The sequence below is a fragment of the Amblyomma maculatum genome, chromosome 11 (genome assembly GCF_055883805.1).
Source record: "Amblyomma maculatum isolate TAMU_Amacu chromosome 11, ASM5588380v1, whole genome shotgun sequence".
NCBI classification, from domain to species: Eukaryota; Metazoa; Arthropoda; class Arachnida; order Ixodida; family Ixodidae; genus Amblyomma; species Amblyomma maculatum.
In genome coordinates this window covers 46,820,341-46,839,599 of record NC_139354.1, presented here as the reverse complement: position 1 = coordinate 46,839,599, position 19,259 = coordinate 46,820,341, and the positions used below count along the sequence as shown (strand labels likewise).

Genomic DNA, 19,259 nt, shown 5'->3' with positions numbered 1-19,259 from the left:
AATTCACGGATAGTACCGCGACGCCATTAGATCTAGGGTGTCTTGATGTCTAGTGCTTGAACCGCCAGTCTTCCGGGAAATTGCAAAATTCACGTGTGCGAAGCAGGTTCCGTTATCGGAGTCCATAAGTCTTGGTATGTAGTGAATAGCAACCAAACACTTCATTGCTACAATCACTTGCGCTCCGGGTGCATTCTTGAGTTCGTTGAAGCCTATGTATCCCCAGTAGCTATCCACGAATACAATGTGTGTCGGACACACTGTTAGTCTGTTGGGGAGCATCTGTCAGGAGCAACCACTCCTGCTCCTACAGTTTTTCATTTGGAGACAATGTTTATCCCGCTGCAGCTGGTCCCCAAAAGGATTAATGGTTATGGCAAACCAGTTGGTTCCCAAAAGACTAACCTCACTACCCTTGTTACTGTTACTGTTACTGTTGTTTCAGTGCTGGTTTTGTTTTCTTTTTGCAAGGACACATTTGAAGACAAAATTTAATAAAAAAAGGTCCAGGGCCACTCTTTCCCAAGGCCAGTTTGGGACCACGTTTGGCATGAGCAGTTATTTGGGCGGCCTTCTTTGTGATGCTTCACATACCTTGCATCGCCTTCTGTTGATGCCTAGAGGATTACTGTGTATGGACTTTTGCACTCTGTCTTTCCAGGTCTCGGGTATGACTGCGCGGTCAGCTCAAAATAACAGGCCTTCATACGTTCACAGTTCGTGACGTATGGTGAACATTTTTTGTCCTTCCATCATTCTTGCTGATTTTGGCCAGCCATCCTGTACTGCTCGTACTACTCAAGGCAATGGCTTTTCTTGTTTCATTTCTCTGACCAGTTATTTGAACAAATCTTCACCCATTGGTAGTATTGCAAAAATTTCCATCTCCTCGGTGATTGTGCCTTCTGCACTGTCAATTGGTGCATACTCCAAGCTTAGTAGGTCAGCTATGTGCAGGTCTTTCCTCTTGTTATATACAATAGTGGGACTATGGTGTTGTATATCAACGAAGAACCTTTCAAGCCTTGATAGTGCTTTTCCTGAAGGCTTCTTGCTAATGGTTTCTATGGAGCGATAATCTGTCTTTATTCCTGTGGACGCCTATAAGTGTAGGCGTAAATCTATTGCAGCCATGCTTTATCGCAAGGGCCTCCTTTTTGGTTTGTGAGACGTTCACCGGTGAATACGTTTGCGTGGCTGAAGCATATGGCTTTCCGTCTTGCATAAACACCGTTCCCGTTGCTCTTGGACTTGCATCAACTGACGCAGTCAGTTCACCATTGACGTCATAGTACTTTACTGTGGTACTTTCTTTAGGTCTGTCCTGATTGCCTGTAGGGCATCACTCTGCTCTTCAGTCCCTAGCCATTATACGCCTTTCTTGAGTACATTGCGCAGAGAAATTGCTTTCTGTGAAAGGTTGGGGGTGAACTTGTGCAAATACTGTAGGGTCATACCTAAGAGACTTTTAAAGTTCAACTCTGGTATTTGTTTCTTTGATTTTCTCGATTGCTTGGATCTTGTCCTCGTCTACTTCTAGGCGTTTGTCACCATGTGTCCAAGTAACTTCACCCTCGTGCTTCTGTAAATACACTTCTGCTGCTTGAGCTTGGCATCATCCTCTCTTAGTCTTTTTGGATTACTTCTGTGTGTTTCTTGAGCTTATCCGGCGTCTTGGCGTAGATAAGAATGTCATCCATAGGGTGGTCTTTTAGAACCTCGGTGATGACTTTTTGGAGGACCACTGGGGCTGTTGCTATGCACAACGGAAGAGGCAGGAATCTGTACCTGCCCTATGGCTTGCTAAGTGCAAGGTGCGTCTGAGCCTTCTCGGACACTGCTAGTTCCCAAAAGCCCTTCTTCAGTCCAACAGGTGTAAAATATTTAGGTGTACTCACCTGAGCTGCAATTTCTCCTAGTGTTTTGAGTGGAAACTCTTCTGGGAGGAATGTTGTTCAAGTCTGTAGGGTCCAGGCAGATTCTGAGCTTCCCGTTTTACTTGACAAGGACCATCTGGCTTTGAAATGGGTTTGACTCGTTAATTTTCTTGATGACTCCATTTCTCTCATATTGACAAGTTCTTTCTTGACATACTCCCTGATTGCAAATGGTACCTTCCCTGCCGGTCTGCTTTCACTTTTGCAGATGTCATGTTTGAAATCAGCCTCATGGGTGAAGCCCTTGATGTGTACTAGGCTATTGTACAGGTCACTTATCATCCTCGTGCTGTTCTAGAACGTGCACACATCTCACGAGATTTAACAGTGCACATCCGTTTCTGCCAAGCACAGGGGAACAGACAAGTCCACCACAATGAACTTTATTTTGACTAGCTTGTCACGTACATTGCGCGATGCGATGCACTCGCCTGTCACATTAAGTTTGTACTGCGTGTAGGAAACTATGCGTTTAACTGATGACTGCTGCACGATAAGGCCAAGGTTGCCTGCGTAATCGAGTGGAAGTACATTGCATTGTGCACCGGTGTCCCGCTTCTTTTTCAGTTTTCCCTCTCTGGACAGTTATCTTCACAAGAAGAACAGCTTGTTCACTGTGACAGTGAATAAAATTGATTACAATGTATATTTACAGCAGGAGACCCAAAAGTAGAAAACTGTAAGTAGGGTCTCGTCTAGTACATGAACATAGTAATATATACAAGCGCATACATACACAGTAATTCATGCGCCCCGCCGGGGTGGCGCAGTGGTTACGGCGCTCGACTACTGTTCCCAAGGACGCGGGATCGAATCCCGGCCTCGGCGGCCGCTTTTCGACGGAGGCGAAAAGCAAGGCGCCCGTGTGCTGTGCGATGTCAGTGCACGTTAAAGAACCCCAGGTGGTCGAAAATTCCGGAGTCCTCCACTACGGCGTCTCTCATAGCCTGAGTCGCTTTGGGACGTTAAACCACACAAACCAAACCAAACCAGTAATTAATGCTGCGAAGGAGGGAAAAAAACATCAACAAAATGCAAGGAAAGATAACGGAAGTAATGTTTAAAAAAAACGTCTACCGATAAAACTGTGTTGAATATTTAAAGATTCAAACATTTGATGTTCTGTCACTTTTCTTTAGTTATATAATGGCATTGGTAACTTAAGTAAAGAATCCCACTTATTACACGTCGAAATGGCATTGAAGGCAGTCGTTTGTTTGCCATAATTAGTCCGTGCTTTAGGTAACAAGAAATTGTTGCACAAATCAAAACATCTCATATTATTGTTAAACATTAACGCAGATATAAATATTGGTGACTTTGAAAAGAAAACTCGTAACTTGAAATGTGTGAAGTTTTTCAACCGAGAGGATATGCAGTGATTAGAACAAAGGCACAGATGGTTGGGTAAAAGAATAAAAAGTGATAATTCTGAGCGCTTGTTTTTTGCATAGAATTGAGCTTTGAAAGGTGCTATCTGTACGTGCTGCCCCATGAAGTGATACAATAACTAATGTGGTCGTGTATGAATGCGTAATGAATCGAACGCAGCGTATCTAAATTGAAAACTGTTCGTTTTCTGCTTAACGCTTTTAATTCTAAATCGAATTTTGTAAACAACACTAGCAACATGATGATTAAACCTAAAATTCGAGGCAGCAATCACCCCTAAGAAAGTAGCACAATGCATCTGCGGTACGGCAACATTACTGATATGTACTGATATGTCTGAAGTAATTTTTCTCTGACGGGCGGGGAAGACCACGAATTTGGTTTTGGATGGATTAATATTAATGCAGGTAATGTGGCTACAGTTCTTTAAAGATCGTTGCGTTAAATCAAGTTTTTCAAATAATTCTGAAGACGAATCACCAGACGCCATGATGGTTGTGTCGTCAGCATACAATAGCTAATGGGGAAGGTCATTATATATGTTAAAAACGAGGTGCCCTTAGACTGAACCTTGAAGAGTCCCTTTATTTTTTGTCTATGAGTAAAAATTATACCTTAGATACAGACAATCTGGTCTGATACCTATCAGATAAGTAGGTTTTGATCAGAGTTAATGCCGGACCTGCAATTCCATACCTATTCAGTTTAGAAAAAAAGAATGCAATGATTAATGTTATCTAATGCTTTTTCGTAGCCCATAAAAACAGCTTCGGCTATCAAGCCGCTATCAAGTTCTGCTCTAATCCAGTCACAAAATTATGAGAGGGCAATTTTTATTGAATGCCCATGCTGAAAACCAAATTGATAAAGTGATAAGATATTGCGTAATAGGCCTGGATTTGAATTTCGAGCGATTTTTTTATAACTTTGCTTGAGAAGGCCAGAGTAGAATTAGGGCGGTAATTATGAATTTGGTATTTATGTCCTTTCTTAAATATTAGAACTATCGTAGCTCACTTTAATTGACCGGGAAAAATTCCTCTCTCAAAAGTTAGGTTAATAACGTGACAGAGAGGTTTTGAAATAACGTGTTTGATGAATTTGATGTGGAATGAATGCATGTTATCCAATCCAACCACTGTACTATTTAGATCGCATATTACATCAAAGCCTTCCTTGGGCGTGCATGCTCTCAGAAAGAATTACTGTGGCTGACGGAGCAGAACAGGGGCTTCAACAGTTTCAAATGCCCCCCCCCCCCCCCTTAGGAAGAATATAATTCCCAAAATGCATTGGATATCGGTAAAGGGTCTTGAATGGCTGTGTGATCTTTTAAGATAGACTTAATAAATTGGTGACTAGGTTCTATGTTTAAGAATCGAATAATCAATTTCCATTTTCTATTTTTACCATTGCTGCATTCGATAAGCTTGCTTTCAAAAACATTTTTTAGAATTTTAAGAGCTTGGTTTAATTGTTCAAATAAAAGCTTGTAACGATGCAAAAGACGAGTAATAAATGGTTGTCGTTGTTTTTTTATACAAATTGTCTTTTTTTCCTCAATGATGCTAGTAGACCTGGAAAGACACAAGGGTATCGAAGCTTCTGATACCTTTCGGTTCTTATGTTTTGTACAGCGTGTAATTGCACTTGCTATTATATATAAAAACCTATCGAACGCCAGTTCAGCATCTGAAATCGAAAGAAGTGCTGAAAAATTTGTCAACGCTATTTCAGCTATGTAAGCTTTCGATGTCAAGTTTCGTTTTAACATAATTGAGTTTGTTGTAGTCACGATGCAGGCCAAAAGAAAAATAAACTGCGGTCAGTAATGTTGACCTCTGTAGATCCAGCAATTGGTGAAAAGTCAACATTGGATAGAATAGTGTCCAGCAAGGAATATGTATTGTGCGTCAAGCAGCGAGTCAGTTTGCTAACAAGATTCTCGCAGCCAAAGCCAGTAAAACAATTGATAAACAATTCACTGCCTGGACAGGTGTCATCAAGTAAATTGATATTGAAGTCGCCTAATATTAGGGCGTTTTTGTTTTCCCTGGACAATTTTTTCGATCGTAGTGGAGAGCTGCAGAAATCAACAGCTGAGCATGAAGGGGACCGATAAACAGTGCCTATGGTTGTTTTCTTTTTATTGTATTGAGGTAAGATTTTTTTCAGTCTGTAGCCATGACTGGACCTTATTAACGTTAGTGACTACATCATCTCGCCTGTTATATGAGAGGGAAGATGAAACGAACATTGCAACAAAATCAGCTTTGTAGTCATAAAAAAAAAAAATTTATCTACTGGGTGAAACCAAGTCTGCGAAATACAGACGAGTGAAATGTAGGAATGTATTAACATCATCGAAATGTTTCCTCAAGCTTCGAACATTCAAATGCACAGCAGGCGTAAGACTGTGCCCACCTAACCTGTTTGCTAGATCCGAAATTGAAAAATAATTCATTCACTTGACGGCCCTGTTAAACCTGAAGTAAAAACCAGTAAATCCTTTTCAGATGTTATTTTGAACACAGTGCTGTCTTCTGTCTCGCGTGCTCTGACGACACAGTTGTTTGTTCAAAGGAACTTCCATTTCCGTTCTTTCTTCAGTTTCAACGCCACACCAAACAGCCTTTTGTTAGATGACGTGAGGTGTTCATTTACGAACACAGCGTTTTCAGGAAGCACAGAGAAGCCAAGGTTTTTTTGTTATCAGACGTGTCTTAGCCGCCTTAGTCAAGAACTGATTTCACATTTCCCGGCAACAAAAACGTGCTATTGTATACACATCCGTCGCACTCGCTTTAATGCGCTATTGTCTAGAAGAGGGAGGTACGGCTGCTAATTACAAATCTGCACAGGAAAGAACGTGTCAATCAGATCTTTTGTCATCTGTCTTCTGGATAGACAGTGTAGTTATTCTAAATAAAACCGTACCGTGAGGAAATGGAAGATGTCGGCATCTTCTTAATAAAACCCCACAAAGCCTCTCACTTCTATGACCAGTAGGCACAAACAAATCAGACAAACACAGTTAGAAGGAAGGTATGTCTTGCTGTTTTAAAAGAGGAAAAGCCTTGAAAGAGGTTCATGAAAAAACTTGAAGCTGATGAACATGGAGGGGAGGCAATTCCCGCAATCGTGAAATGCGCATCATAATTCCCCTTGTCAACAGGAAGGATGGTAGTAGCGATGACAATGACGCTGCAATTAGTGATAATGACAATGATGGCATTAGCAATGATGATGACAGTTTGTTTAGTTGATAATGATAACGAGAGCGAACATGATGCACCTTGTGCACCAGCAACGTTCAGGCTTTCGTATTTCTGCACCGTAGATTCCACAGTGCTCTTTCGCAATTTTTTCTGCAGGACTTGAGTCTTAACAAAATCATCTTTTGTGCCGTTATTTGCCTTCGCAGTACAAAGTGCGCGTCTTAGTTTTTTCTGACGCATTCCAGAGGACTACAGACTGCTCTCGTGGCATACACTAAAAGCGTCCACCCCACTCACACCTACCTCACAAGTTCACAAGTGCCTTTCTTTTTTTTTTTTATACTAAAAGTGACAGCATCACTGTATAGAAAACATAAAGTATACCTGCATCTAAAACGTTGTACACTGATTAGCATTCATGATGAACAGACTGCAATAAGACATTCCCGCAACTGCGCATAAGAGTGAAGTCGGGCTGCATTATTTCGCTGTTTTTTTTGTTTTTTTTTTGTGTCCTACAAACTGCGCCACTTTCCGTAAGACTGATAAATGAGCATTGCAAGATACACGAATATAGCACTATAACGCACTGTCTCTTCGCTTCCCATGATATGCCGATTCGGTCAGGCAAGGAAGCACATGTGGGACTACTGTGATTTGAGCTTGATAACGGTAAGATTCAAGATGCACAAACAGTGCACTCTGCTGCTGCTACACGGCTGTTGGAGCAGTCGTCAGTGAGGCAATACAATACGCTCAACGATGCCTCCGGGAGCTTGGCGTTACACGCTGGTAGGAATCACGGATGAGCTCGACTGGAAGCCCCTGGTCTTCATCAAGCCTCTTCCGCCGTTCAGGGTATGCAGCGCCTGCGGACTGGTGCGCAGAAGGATGGCATTGATGCCCTGTCCCCACACGCTGTGCAAAGATTGCTACGAGCAGAGTGTTTCGGACGGAGCACTCACCTGTCCCCGTGACGGATGCCGCTATGAGCTACCTGCAGACGTTGCTTGGGAGGAGTTCCATCCCCATCAACTGCTGGAATTGCAGGTGAGAAATGCATGAACAGAAGAAGAAAGTAGCTAATGCATTAGCTGTACTCTGTTGTTCCTTTTTTTTTTAGCAGAAAATTACAAAAACTGCTCGTGATAGTCTATTACCACTTTTTTTTAAGTTTGTTCACCCCTCGCCACATATACAGCCAAGCCAATGTGTATCACAATTACTTCACCAAAACGTGCGAGTGTATAAACCTGCATAACTTTATTCAAATATCAAGAACGTACCTTATCGCAATTGTCTTGAATGGGTCTAATCCCTTTTTACTGTGGCAAGAGCACAATTTCTTCAGCATATATTGGGTCACACGCTGAGCATATGTAGCATGGTAGCTGAGGCATGTATTGTGGATTATATTCGAAACTTGTCAACAATTTATAATAAATAAAGTGGTGGGTTCATTTCTTTTCCTAGCCGATCAGTTCAAACCACACGTATTGCGTCTAGTTGTGCATTGATCCTGCGGGTTTCAGGTCGTGTAGTATTTCCGCCTGGCGGGCTAGGCTTCTTGGCGCATACTTGTAAATCTGGAAAGGAGGGTAATAAGATATCTTACCGAAGGGAAACCCAGACCCGCCCAGCCCAGTCCTAACCATATCAGGCAGATTACGAACCACACTGCTCCAGTGATGCAGTTATAATTTGTGGCTTCAAAAGTAACCTACGACGAACGATCAGCGACAAAGGTTAAGCTTCAGCGCACCTATTCTAACGTTGAATCCTATCATTTCTTAATACTGCCGACAGTAGCGGTAGGCAGATCTAAGCGAATCCTTTTCGTTCATAGCACGATGTCGTAGGCGTTGTTCAATGCTTGTGATCACAGGTGCGCGACATTTGTTGAGCTTTATGAATGTTCAAGGTCATTGTTTATTCAGCAGTCGCCCAATCAGTTAGGGCCGCTGCTTTAGCAGCCATAGTCGCAGCTCGTTGCCGGGCAAAGTAATTGCTTGAAAAGGCGGTCACAAAGCGTGTTGCGTTTTAGCTTGAAAAGAGCAATGCTCACTCGGCTTTCACGAGAAATCCGGTGTTGCTTTTCTCGGCGCACTATTATGTACTGTGCTCGGAGTGTATGCCTGAAGTTTTAACCCTGAATGTAGGCGCTTCAGTTCATAATAAACATGTCTTCTTTCCCTGCACTCTTCATTGCCCTCGCTTCTGTTGGTCACATAAGATGGCCAACTAGAAGAAGCGAATACATGGAGGGGAGCTCAATTTCGTATCAGGTTTCGTTGTTTCTGCTTTCGTTTTTTTTTTCTGCCTGCTTTTATAGTTGTGCATCCATGACAGCCCGTGTGCATTTTGGCCCTTAGACACGATGCGCATACTCCACTCTAGGCTGAGGTCAACAGAACACATCGCCCATCTACTAATGAATAGCCAGTGCAATGCCAATTATTTACCTGAACGCGCAAGCGTCTACTACTGATTCGAATTGAGCGCCTATGACGAAGCACAGCGGCGAGATCAGCTAGAATACGCGCATGCGCGCAATGAACTGTCCGGCGCAGTTTTCCACAGCAAAGCTGTTACCATAAACTGGCTCGACCTCACCTGCGTTTTCGCCTGTTATCGTCTTTCAGCTCGTAAGCATTCACACTCTCACCGCTATTGACTAAGAATCTCGTCCGGCCTAGTTCGCGCTGTCGCTCTGATTTGGTAAGCTGTTTCGTCAGGGCACAACCACGTGGCCTTCAATCTCGGCCCGGTATAACGACTGCAATGCGCGAATCTCCCTGATGGGTCTCCGCCAGTTAGCACGGAGAATAATAAAGCCGATAACCTTCCCGGGAAAGATTGGAGCAGGTGGTTTCAAACCAGGGCACTCAGGTTCAGTAGCCGAGGGCCTCAGTCACTGAGTTACCGCGGCGAGTGCTTTCGCCCGTTATAACAGCCTGTAAGTGGATTAAACACCCGCCATTTGACGCGGCGACTCCCAGATGGCGCAACAAGTAGGGTTCGACTAAAATCCCTTGATAATTTGAAAGTAGCGACACTCTCCTCCGCGCCGCGCTTTCCTCCTCGATTCACCTCGCGCGGCGGCGGCGAGCGCTGCGCACGACACGCTTTTTCTCCTTGACGCCCGCCGGCCGGCCGCAGCAGTGAGTGAAGCGCGAGCTTTTGAGCCAGGTCTGCGCTCCAGGAGTGCACAAAATTTTTGAAAAATTGCGAGAAAAGCATTGAGAATGCCGAAAGTAAAGTTCATGAATTGATTGGTTTCTTCTTAGAACTGTTTGAATGGGGAATACTGATAAACAAAGCTTTCCGGCGAGTTCTGTGCTACAGACCCTTTTTAAGTCCCATGATAAGGTTTTACTTTGTGCACCTAATCTAGTACTGCCTCTGACTTTGTGTTTTTTTTTTTTAGAGCGTGAAATCTGTCACCATGGCAAAACTTCGGAAAACGATCCAGGCTGGTGCTTTGAACTTCAAGATCATAGAAGGTCAAAGCAGGACTTAGTCTATTTCGCTACTGTCAAGCTATCTCTCTAAGCATAGTATATGTCACGTGATCAACCATGAGATTGGATTATTGGTTAATTGTACATGTATTTTGATCAATTACTGGGCCAAATTAATTTATATTTAATAAATTGCAATTAAAATCTAAATTTTAGCCTCAACATCGAACCGTATACCGTTGGAAAGCTTAGGCCAAGTGTAATGGCACTGTGCTAGTTAGCGATCCGCGATAATCTGCGTTAATTAGTTAATTTTGTATAAAACGAAATTTTGAGCTGTTCCTTGCTGCTTCGAGGCAAGGAACAGGTTTGTCACGGCAGTCTTGATATGATGCTGATGGAGGAATTAAATAATTTTATGAGTACGCGGCCCCTCACTGACTTCGCGTGTGGTTAAAAGACAGCAGGGTACACTGGAGAAGTGGTGGGCCCTATTGCCGACACACTGAAGTTCTGGGGCAAGCATGCTGTGGTCTCATGCGCTATGTAAAAGAGCTTGATTTCATTGAACGCAACAATCAAATAAAAAATTACAAGGTGCACATAGGTCTTCAACGTGCGGAAATGAGACAGCATATAACCGCCAATTCATTAACTATCGCTATCCTATCTATCACTATATCTACTAATGCCAGAGACCTATCGTAACTGTCACTATCCGCAACGAACACTATCACCTCACTATCCGGACCTATTACTATCATTTACTATTATTATCCGTAACAGTCACCATCACTACCTATCACTATTCATTACCATCACTATTTAATCTGATGCCGTCCCATGACCCATTGATATACTTCAATTTTCATTGACTTACGTTGTCAGTCATATCTCTATTATCTCATAATATCTGACGAGACAACTATGCATTGACCTTTAATTCTGATACTTTCTTGTTTTCTCATAAATGGAGGTGGGGAAAGAGCAAGCCACAGAAATAACTGACTACTATCAGCGCGAGGTTCATGTCTCTGTCGAGGAATTCCTTTACTTCAGGACAGGTCAGTGAGAGAAAATTGATGGAACTGCGTTTGGCCTGTTTTTTTTTTTCGAGTTCGTGTAATATTGGCGGCTCAAACTGCTCTTCAGTGAAATGTAGCTAGAACATAGAGCGATGAGTTAATCACTCAGGCTAGGTGAAAAATAAAATCTGCTTGCATACAATTGAAATGAGTAATATGTTACAGTGTTAAGAATAGTTGCTCGCAAAATGTCCCCCTATTTTTACATCATAACTATAATCATTACTGATTGTTTAAGTTTCGTAAATACATAAAATTGATGCAATGATTCCGGCTGATTTGACATCGATGGGATAACTTTTCTCGCAATAAATGAATACGCGGAATCGCGGTTTTAGAGCTCCAGCTTTCAAAGTGAAGGTAAACTGCCAACGCCCAGTAGTCATGGTCAAAGTGAAGCGTGTGTGATCGTATGAACACCTCCTGCACATTGGCCGTATCCCTGATAAAACGAACGCATATTTTTTTTAATCCACGCGTGCGTCGAAGCATGGCAAGACACATTCAAGAATTGAAAAAAAAAAATTCCGTACGACATAACTAGTGCAGATTACCCGCAATACCTCGGGTTTACTTGCCAAAGAGTTTTTCAGGGCCAGCATTCATTGCTCCCGAGTAACCGACGCACACTACAAGTACAAGCTGGAAAGGCTAGCTCCTCTACAAGCCCGAATTTTGATTTTTAGTGAAGGAGGCCAGGGATCCTAGCATAATCGCGACAAATGCAATCGAGAGACTGTAATTTTCCAGTTATCTCTGACAGCAAAAAGCAGATTATAGCGCCCTATTTCTGACTGTACAGAAGTCGAAGCGTATTAAATGATGGAGCCTTGGAGCCTCGCAGAATATTCAGCATGCTGCAGAGGACAACCTTATTTTTATACAATGAACATGCTGCCGCCGCAAAAATATTGAGGAGCAAGCAGGAATAAAAAACGCAGCGTCAGGTGACGCGTTATTACGGGGAGTGAGAAAGTCACCCGACGTCGCAAACAACTCTGTTCTTTCTAGGAATAAACGTCTTTCGACTAATCTTGTGAATCAATTGACTCGTGCGCAAGCCGTCACGCTTGCCTTGCGATATCATGAATACCGCATAACCATCTTCAGGCCGCTTGCTGCAGTTGTACGCGCAACAGCACGGCATAGAGCTTGCACGCTGCAATAAAAGCACAGCGCGCAATATTCGCTCGCCGAGACTAGGGGAAAAATGGCGCGAAGGAAAAAGAAAACACAAGGAAAACGCCGGACGCGCGTTGGTTTCCAAGGGCAACGGCAGGGAGACCAATCGTCGCTCAGGAAATCGGACGGAGAGCCGGCCTTCAGCGAAGGGGCGCGCAAGGGGCGAGGAGGAGGCGAGGAGGTAGCGCGGCGGCGGCAAAGTTCAATCGTTGGCGTAACTTTCAAAGTATCAAGAGGTTTTAGGTTCGACTAGTGTTCTGTATATGCTCCCGCGGGGAGCAGAGTTGCACGAGCGCCCGCCATCATGTTCCAAGCTGTGCGGGAAAGCCACTGCTCGTGCGTCCAGGGCCTGCGTTCATGGGCTCGCTGTGCAGAGCGCTTGGGCTTGTTTTTTATTTGCGTACAAATTGCACCTGATGGTAAGTTTTTAAACATAACGCCAAAAACGCTGTGATTTGCCGAGCATGTGCATACAGCATGAAAAAAAAATATCACCATATGTTAACAGCCAAATCGTTGTCAAGACATACTGACAAAAAATACTTGGAATCGACCTGCGAGGTTTTTTTTGTTATGAAACAAGTAATTACAGATGAACAAGGATTCCTGCCTTTAAGAGTTTTAAGGAAAAAAAAAAGAGTATTGCAATGAATTATTTTTTCACAAGCACCGTCATGTCTGCTGTGCGAGTTATGCGCGGGAAATACGGAAACGGATCCCCCTAGAACTGCAATAAAATTAATATGCAGCATAAGTATATAGGATAACCAAACTCTATAAATAAATGGTCTGAGGATGCTTCGTGCCTGCTAACCACGCGATCGGTTCGAGAAACACTTTTTATGGCAGACATGTTAATTATTGCACAAATTATGAGCCTCGGCGCACATCTTTCATGCGAATCTCTACGTTTTAATAACAGCGCTTTATATTATTCTTAACACGTTATTTCGAAAGTAACAACAGCTGTTTATCAGCGGTAAGGCACTTGCGAGATGTGAAAACAAAATACCAGTGATACGTTTACTGGGAATGAACGTGCGCTATGAAATGAAATCACAGAAGTCGCAAGAAAAGCAGGAAAAAATATTGCAACTCCTGGCATGTTATGCTGCGATTAAAATCTACTGCTTCACACATATCCCGTCAGAAAGAAATCACTCCTAAGTCCGCCGTAGAATGCGATAAACAACTCCGAAGAAGTTGACAAGTGCAACCTAATTGACATCAATACAGAGGTGAGGAGTTAGCACTCAAGCTACGGCCTACACAGCACAAAAGCTGATATAAAGCAGGCAGGCGTTTTCAAAGGCAGTGCTTGAATCCATGCGCTGCTTCATTCCTATATTGACGATCAAAACGCAAGCGCAACGCCGACAACAAAGTAGCTGCGAAAAGATTTCGCGTTAACTGTACACACTTCTCCGGCGTCTGCTCACCTGTGTACATCAACGCGGGCAGCGCGACATTTGATTCAAGACAGCTGCTTAACATAACATGAACATAAAGGTTGCCGCTTTGCCGTTTCCCGTGCGCTTGGTGCAGTTTGGAGCACTGCACCCAGTCATAGTTGACAACTGCGTCTGCCACTAGCCTAGAGAATACCAAACCTGATGCCACAGCTGCGCTCGCAAAATGTGTGAAACGTATCCCACAGCGTGTGCTCACATCTGACGAGGGTTCGTTCAGCGCTGTGCCTGTAAAGTTGGTTTCCCCACCAAAAATTAAACACTACGTCACAAGTCATGTGATCGCCTCTCTGCGAATGGCACTCAAAGCGGCGAGGAAAACAGACGTGCAACTATGTTCTTTGCAGGAGCATAAACAGGAACGCTATAAGGTTCGACCATGTCCTCCACGGTCAAGCGGGTCGTTGCAGTAGAGAGCTGACGGCTGAGGGCATAAATAAACCCTCTGCGCCGGAGCTGATCGCGGCGGCACAATAAACATCTGCCATTTCACGCACTGGCTAGCAGATGGCGCCACATATAGACTATTGCTACCACCCCGTTTCAAAGGGGACGCTCATATATTCCATCCATCCCATCCATCCATTATAAAATGCAATCTGGAAAGGAGGAAAGTAATTTGTAACCTGATTCATTGTGCCGGCCCAGTGTTTCCAGTCACGAGTGGGTTGTGCATTCGCACGCTTTATGGATTGCAGATCGGCCTTGCTCCTTGATATATTGTCGTCTGAATGACTTAACTCCTTAATAGTGCCCTTCTTAGTGGTATCGGAACATATAACATCGGTGCTAAGGAGCACGGTATAGCTTCTTTTCTCGCATCAACACATCGCGATGGAGTTTCCGTTGCAACCCTACAATCACTAACGCACTGTTAAAAATAATTGGCAAGCACTAAATTATTCACAATTACCGTGTTCAGTAATCGAAAATAGAGCCACTTTTCAACGATGCGTACATTCTGAGCAGCTACATCATCCTCGCTGCTTTCAACCCCTTTCTGATATAGAGGCGTGCACTAGCGCTATACACTGAATGATGTTTCCAGCCTTTGCTGCAAGGATTATCTGCGTGCTTTGATTGGCGGCGCATAAAGGCGTTTTCCCACGAATGTGAAGCTTCCAGTAGTAGCTTTACAGTTTAATTTTGTTTCTTTCTTTGCTGTGTAATGAACATCGTTTCCTTGCTTTTTAACTTTTCTCGAAAGGTCACTGTCGGAAACACACAGCGGTGTATAATAGGCTTGTTCAGCTGTTTTAGCTGCCGTTGCAGCCGAGGCCATCAGAGCAGCGTTTTCGTGAGCGGTCGTTAGCTATTTTAAGCAAATAAACTCGATATATATTTATATCGTTTCCTTATTTTCTTTCAGGTCAAATGTGTGAACGAAGAACGTGGCTGCGGGCACGTGATGATGGCTGCAGAGATCAGCACCCACTTGAAGCATCAATGTGAACACCACGCGACCTGTTGCCCGGTTTGTTCCGACACGATACTATGCAAGAGCATCTGCGCCCACCTGAGATCAGGCTGTGACACAAGGGCTGCCCCTTCTGCCTCGCAGCTGGAAGAACAGTCGCAGCTCATGGATGCGACGCAGATTTTGGCCCCATACAAAGGGACGTTGCAGAGCGAGGTGGGAAAAATGAAGGCATGTCTTGGACGTTTAATCAGCGACACCAAGGTTCTGTGTGACAGACTCAGTGGACTGTCCTGTCGAATCAGTACCTTCGATGAAAAAGAACAAATCAGGCACAGAATGCGCCTTTTAGGATTATATTTTGAAGCAGTGCCCGAACATGCTTATGTTCAGGAGAGCGGTACTGGGCGACCAGTAACAGGAGCTCGGGAGATCGAAGATTTGGAAGAACTGAAGAAACAGTTGTCGGAGGGAATAGCACTAAGCTTTGATACCTTGATGAACGGTACTCGGGAATTATTCGCGACTGCTGAAGAAGCAGCGGAAAGCCTACTTTTAAAGTTTCATCTGTTTCTTGACCTGTCAAGTAAAGCAGTCGGGTTAATCCAAAATAACATGGCTCGGGGTAGAGATAACTCTGGTCAGAGCCACGAGATTTTGGCAGATGTTTCGCTGCCTGTTGAAGAAGACAGCATGGACGCAAACAACATACCCCATGCCTTCCAAAGACGTAACCCGCCGGAAAGAGTTGTTGAACCGCCTCCGTCCTTCTTCGAGTTTTTTGTGAAAGATGTTAACGCTCTTTATAATAGCGCACGCGAAGATAACTTTGCTTGCTATGGTAGCCGTCGAGTGTACCTGAGTGGCTACTGCGTCACACCGGGTATCTGCGTCGTTCACACCAAGGGCATTCTGACTCTGCATATTGGGATTCAGCTACATATGGGTGTCCTTGACGACACTGTTCGATGGCCATTCAAGCAGAAGATTAAAATGACTGTCTTACATCCGAATGGACGCGATGAACTGGCAGTCGAAGTAAGAGAATTCAACCATTTAATGTTTGTGCAGAGGCCCTCGCAGTCTAACAACCCGTGCTTCTACCTCACGCCTTCATTAAATCTAACTAACCTGATAGACGACGGATATGCAGCGGGTGACCAACTCCGCCTACTGTATGAAATGTTTCCCTGATATATTTACTAGCAAAGAAGTGAACTTTGCACTTTATCACGCATTCTGTTTGGATACTGGACAACTACTCTGTAATGCGTTTGATCATGTATAGCTTTTTTATTTGTGTAAATATTTTTAATGTCTTCATGCATGCAGACATCATTTGCCTTTTAACGCTGAGCAAAAATAAAAGCCTATGTAATGAAATATAACATTAGCTCATTTCCTTTCAAGTTCCACTCGTGCAAATATTGAGTGGAAAAATCCTAATCAATATCTCCTGCTTCTAAAACAGATGCTTTTTAGGGGAATCCATTTTGTGGTTGGCAGCCTCGAACCTGGTATTGGATGTAGGCGAAAATTTGAACGATTCTTGTAGTTATCAGATGACGAAGTAGACGTACAATGCAGCTAAAAGCAACGCGCTGATGGGCCAGAAAGTGACTGTTCATGTTTGGCTAAATGAGCAAACGCACATATGGACACAACAAAGGTAACGGGAGTCATCGCCACTCATGCAAAGAACACCATCATGATGCATGGCTCGTATGATAACACACAGGTGGAACCATTTTTTCCGGCCTTGTACAAAGCTATAGCCGAGGCAAATGGAGCGCCTCTCTACGACCAAAACAGGCCGCAGTATACTGACGTCCCTGGGTTACAATCCCCGAGCTCCCAGTCGGCAATCGTGCGAGATCAGCAATAAGGCATGGGCCCACATCCACGTGGACCCGATCCCGAAAAACATGCACCCCGAGTACAACCAAGAACGGCGGCAGGCGCGGGCCAAAGTCCTCGTCGAGCAACACGCCCAGGACCCGCACGCGCGGTTCGTGGACGCTGCAGAATACAAGCGAGAGGGAATCGTGGCAGTGGCCGTTGCGGCGGCTACCGGCATCAAGACAACGGCAGCGAGCGTGCGGTGCACGGACGCCACAGACGCCGAGGAGGTTGCCATCGCACCGGCGATCTCGGAGGCCGAGTGTCGCACCGTGCTCAGCGACTCGAGGAACGCTGTGCGCAACTTTGTCAAGGGGCGAGTGTGCGCGCCGGCGGCCGCAATCATCAGTAAGCTCCAGCTCCAAGACCGCGGCAACACTATCCGCATCAAGTGGTTCCCGGCGCACGCGGGAGATTGTGCATCCTCACCGAATCACGGCCCATTCGGTGGCGCGAGCGCTTACCTTCCGCGCCCCCGAGAGGGGCCGTTTCGAGTGGTGGTTCGAAACAAAAGACCGAATGACCAGAATTTTACCGCCTAACTCGACGGACAATGCCGCCGCCTCACCCGGCACTTAGTCGGGAGGAGGCGGCCATCCTAAGGCAAATGCAAACCGGGTCACTCCTAGCCCCGGCAGTGCTACAAGTCCTCCACCCAGACATCTACACGAGTGATATGTGCAGTGTATGTCAAGTGAGTCCGGCGGATCAATGGCACATCACGTGGGACTGTGCCAGGTTCCCGACCGAAGCTGCGTCCAGGACATACCCGCCGGAACTTCAAAGTGCTGTGCAGAATACAGACAAGGACATTCAACTATGGGCCGTCCAGCAGGCCCGGGGTGCGCTCGAAAAGCACAAGCCTCACAACCCACTACAAACGGGCCAAATGAGGTAGTGCAGAGTAGGGCATAACCCCGTGTCGACGCTTGGCCAGCGTCAAGACGCTTTAACCCGTCGTTTGCCGGCTCCTTAATAAAGTTATACATACATATATAAAGCTATCGACGTATCACTACGCACAAGCTTGCTTTCTTTGCGATAAAAAGAAATGGCTCAATTGATTCGGCAGCCTTGGCGTCTACATTCTGAGAGAATCTGCCTACCAGAAGAACATAGGTCGCAAGAGGCTGGCGCGCTGGACCTCGCATGTTTCGGTAAGTGTGGCCCTTATTTTTTTTCCACGTTTCTTTCATACTCCCTGATTAGTTCATTAAAATGCAGCACCCAGTTTGCACAACATGTGAGCGGTCCGACGCGAGGGGGATTCCGTGCAGTACCCCTTCGGTGCAGTTCATAAACGGTCGTCCATGCTTAATGACACAATATAATTCCTCTTTTAGTTCCTTTTCTCAGCGTCACTAAATAGCTTCCGAGCTTCCTTTGTGCTGAGAAGACATGCGGTACACAATGTCTGCTTGCCACCTGCTTTAAGATGTGGGCCAACTGTGCACGTAAGGAAAAACCGCATGTCTCATCCTCTCTTTTCTAGGAACGCCTTCCCAGCTCAGTGCATTTGCCTTAAATTTGTGCACCAGACTTTCGGCGAACCCCGTCACTATGGAATGAGAGAACCGAGCTTAAACTAGCCTGGCCAATTGGTTTTGAAAACTTACATGCATCCTTTGAAGAAAGAAGTTGGAGAGTTCGGATAATAGAGAAACTGATGCCATAAATAACAGAAGCCCCTTTTTTGCACGAAGAGGATATTCCCAACCCACCTAAGCAGATTGCGGAATTGGAATTGCGTCAAGGCTAAACACGCGCACTTGATAAGCCGGTGCTCCAAGGCCTGCAGAGGACGCGAAGAAGAGGCGACGCGCTAGCACCGGGACAGGCGTCAGCGCTTGTCCTGTCCGTGTCTATTTGTGAATTCACCTTTGTTAGCGCTGTGGAACCTTTCCTTTTCCGAGGCTCTTGCCACCACAATCCCGTGTTGCGCAGCCAGAGCTAGAGTTTCATCGACGTCAGTGACAGCAAACACCCTAACACCCTCTGTCTTTCTTTCTTTCATTCTTTGTTTCTTTCTTTCGTTCTTTTTCTTTCTTTCTTTCTTTCTTTCTTTCTTTCTTTGTTTCTTTCTTTCTCTCTCTCTCCCTTTCTTTGTTTCTTTATTTATTTCTTTGTTTTTTGCCCTTTTTTCTGTTCCTTCGTTTCATTTTTCTGTTCAATTGTTTGTTTCTTTTTTATCTTTTTCCT

At 44.7% G+C, this 19,259-nt stretch overlaps 1 protein-coding gene across 1 annotated transcript; it reads left to right on the top strand.

Annotated features, from left to right (window-relative positions):
- The first annotated feature begins 7,187 nt into the window (after nt 1-7,187).
- On the top strand, nt 7,188-17,000 carry LOC146173739 (uncharacterized). Its single transcript, XM_084583298.1, has 2 exons — nt 7,188-7,597; nt 15,114-17,000. The coding sequence occupies exons 1-2, from the start codon at nt 7,310-7,312 to the stop codon at nt 16,353-16,355; spliced, it is 1,530 nt and encodes a 509-aa protein (XP_084439424.1). The 5' UTR covers nt 7,188-7,309; the 3' UTR covers nt 16,356-17,000.
- The last annotated feature ends 2,259 nt before the right edge of the window (nt 17,001-19,259 follow it).

Coding starts and splice junctions, on each gene's coding strand:
- LOC146173739 (XM_084583298.1), top strand. CDS start 7,310: ATGCCTCCGGGAGCTTGGCGTTACACGCTGGTAGGAATCACGGATGAG. Junction 7,598..15,113: donor ATCAACTGCTGGAATTGCAG/GTGAGAAATGCA, acceptor ATTTTCTTTCAG/GTCAAATGTGTGAACGAAGA.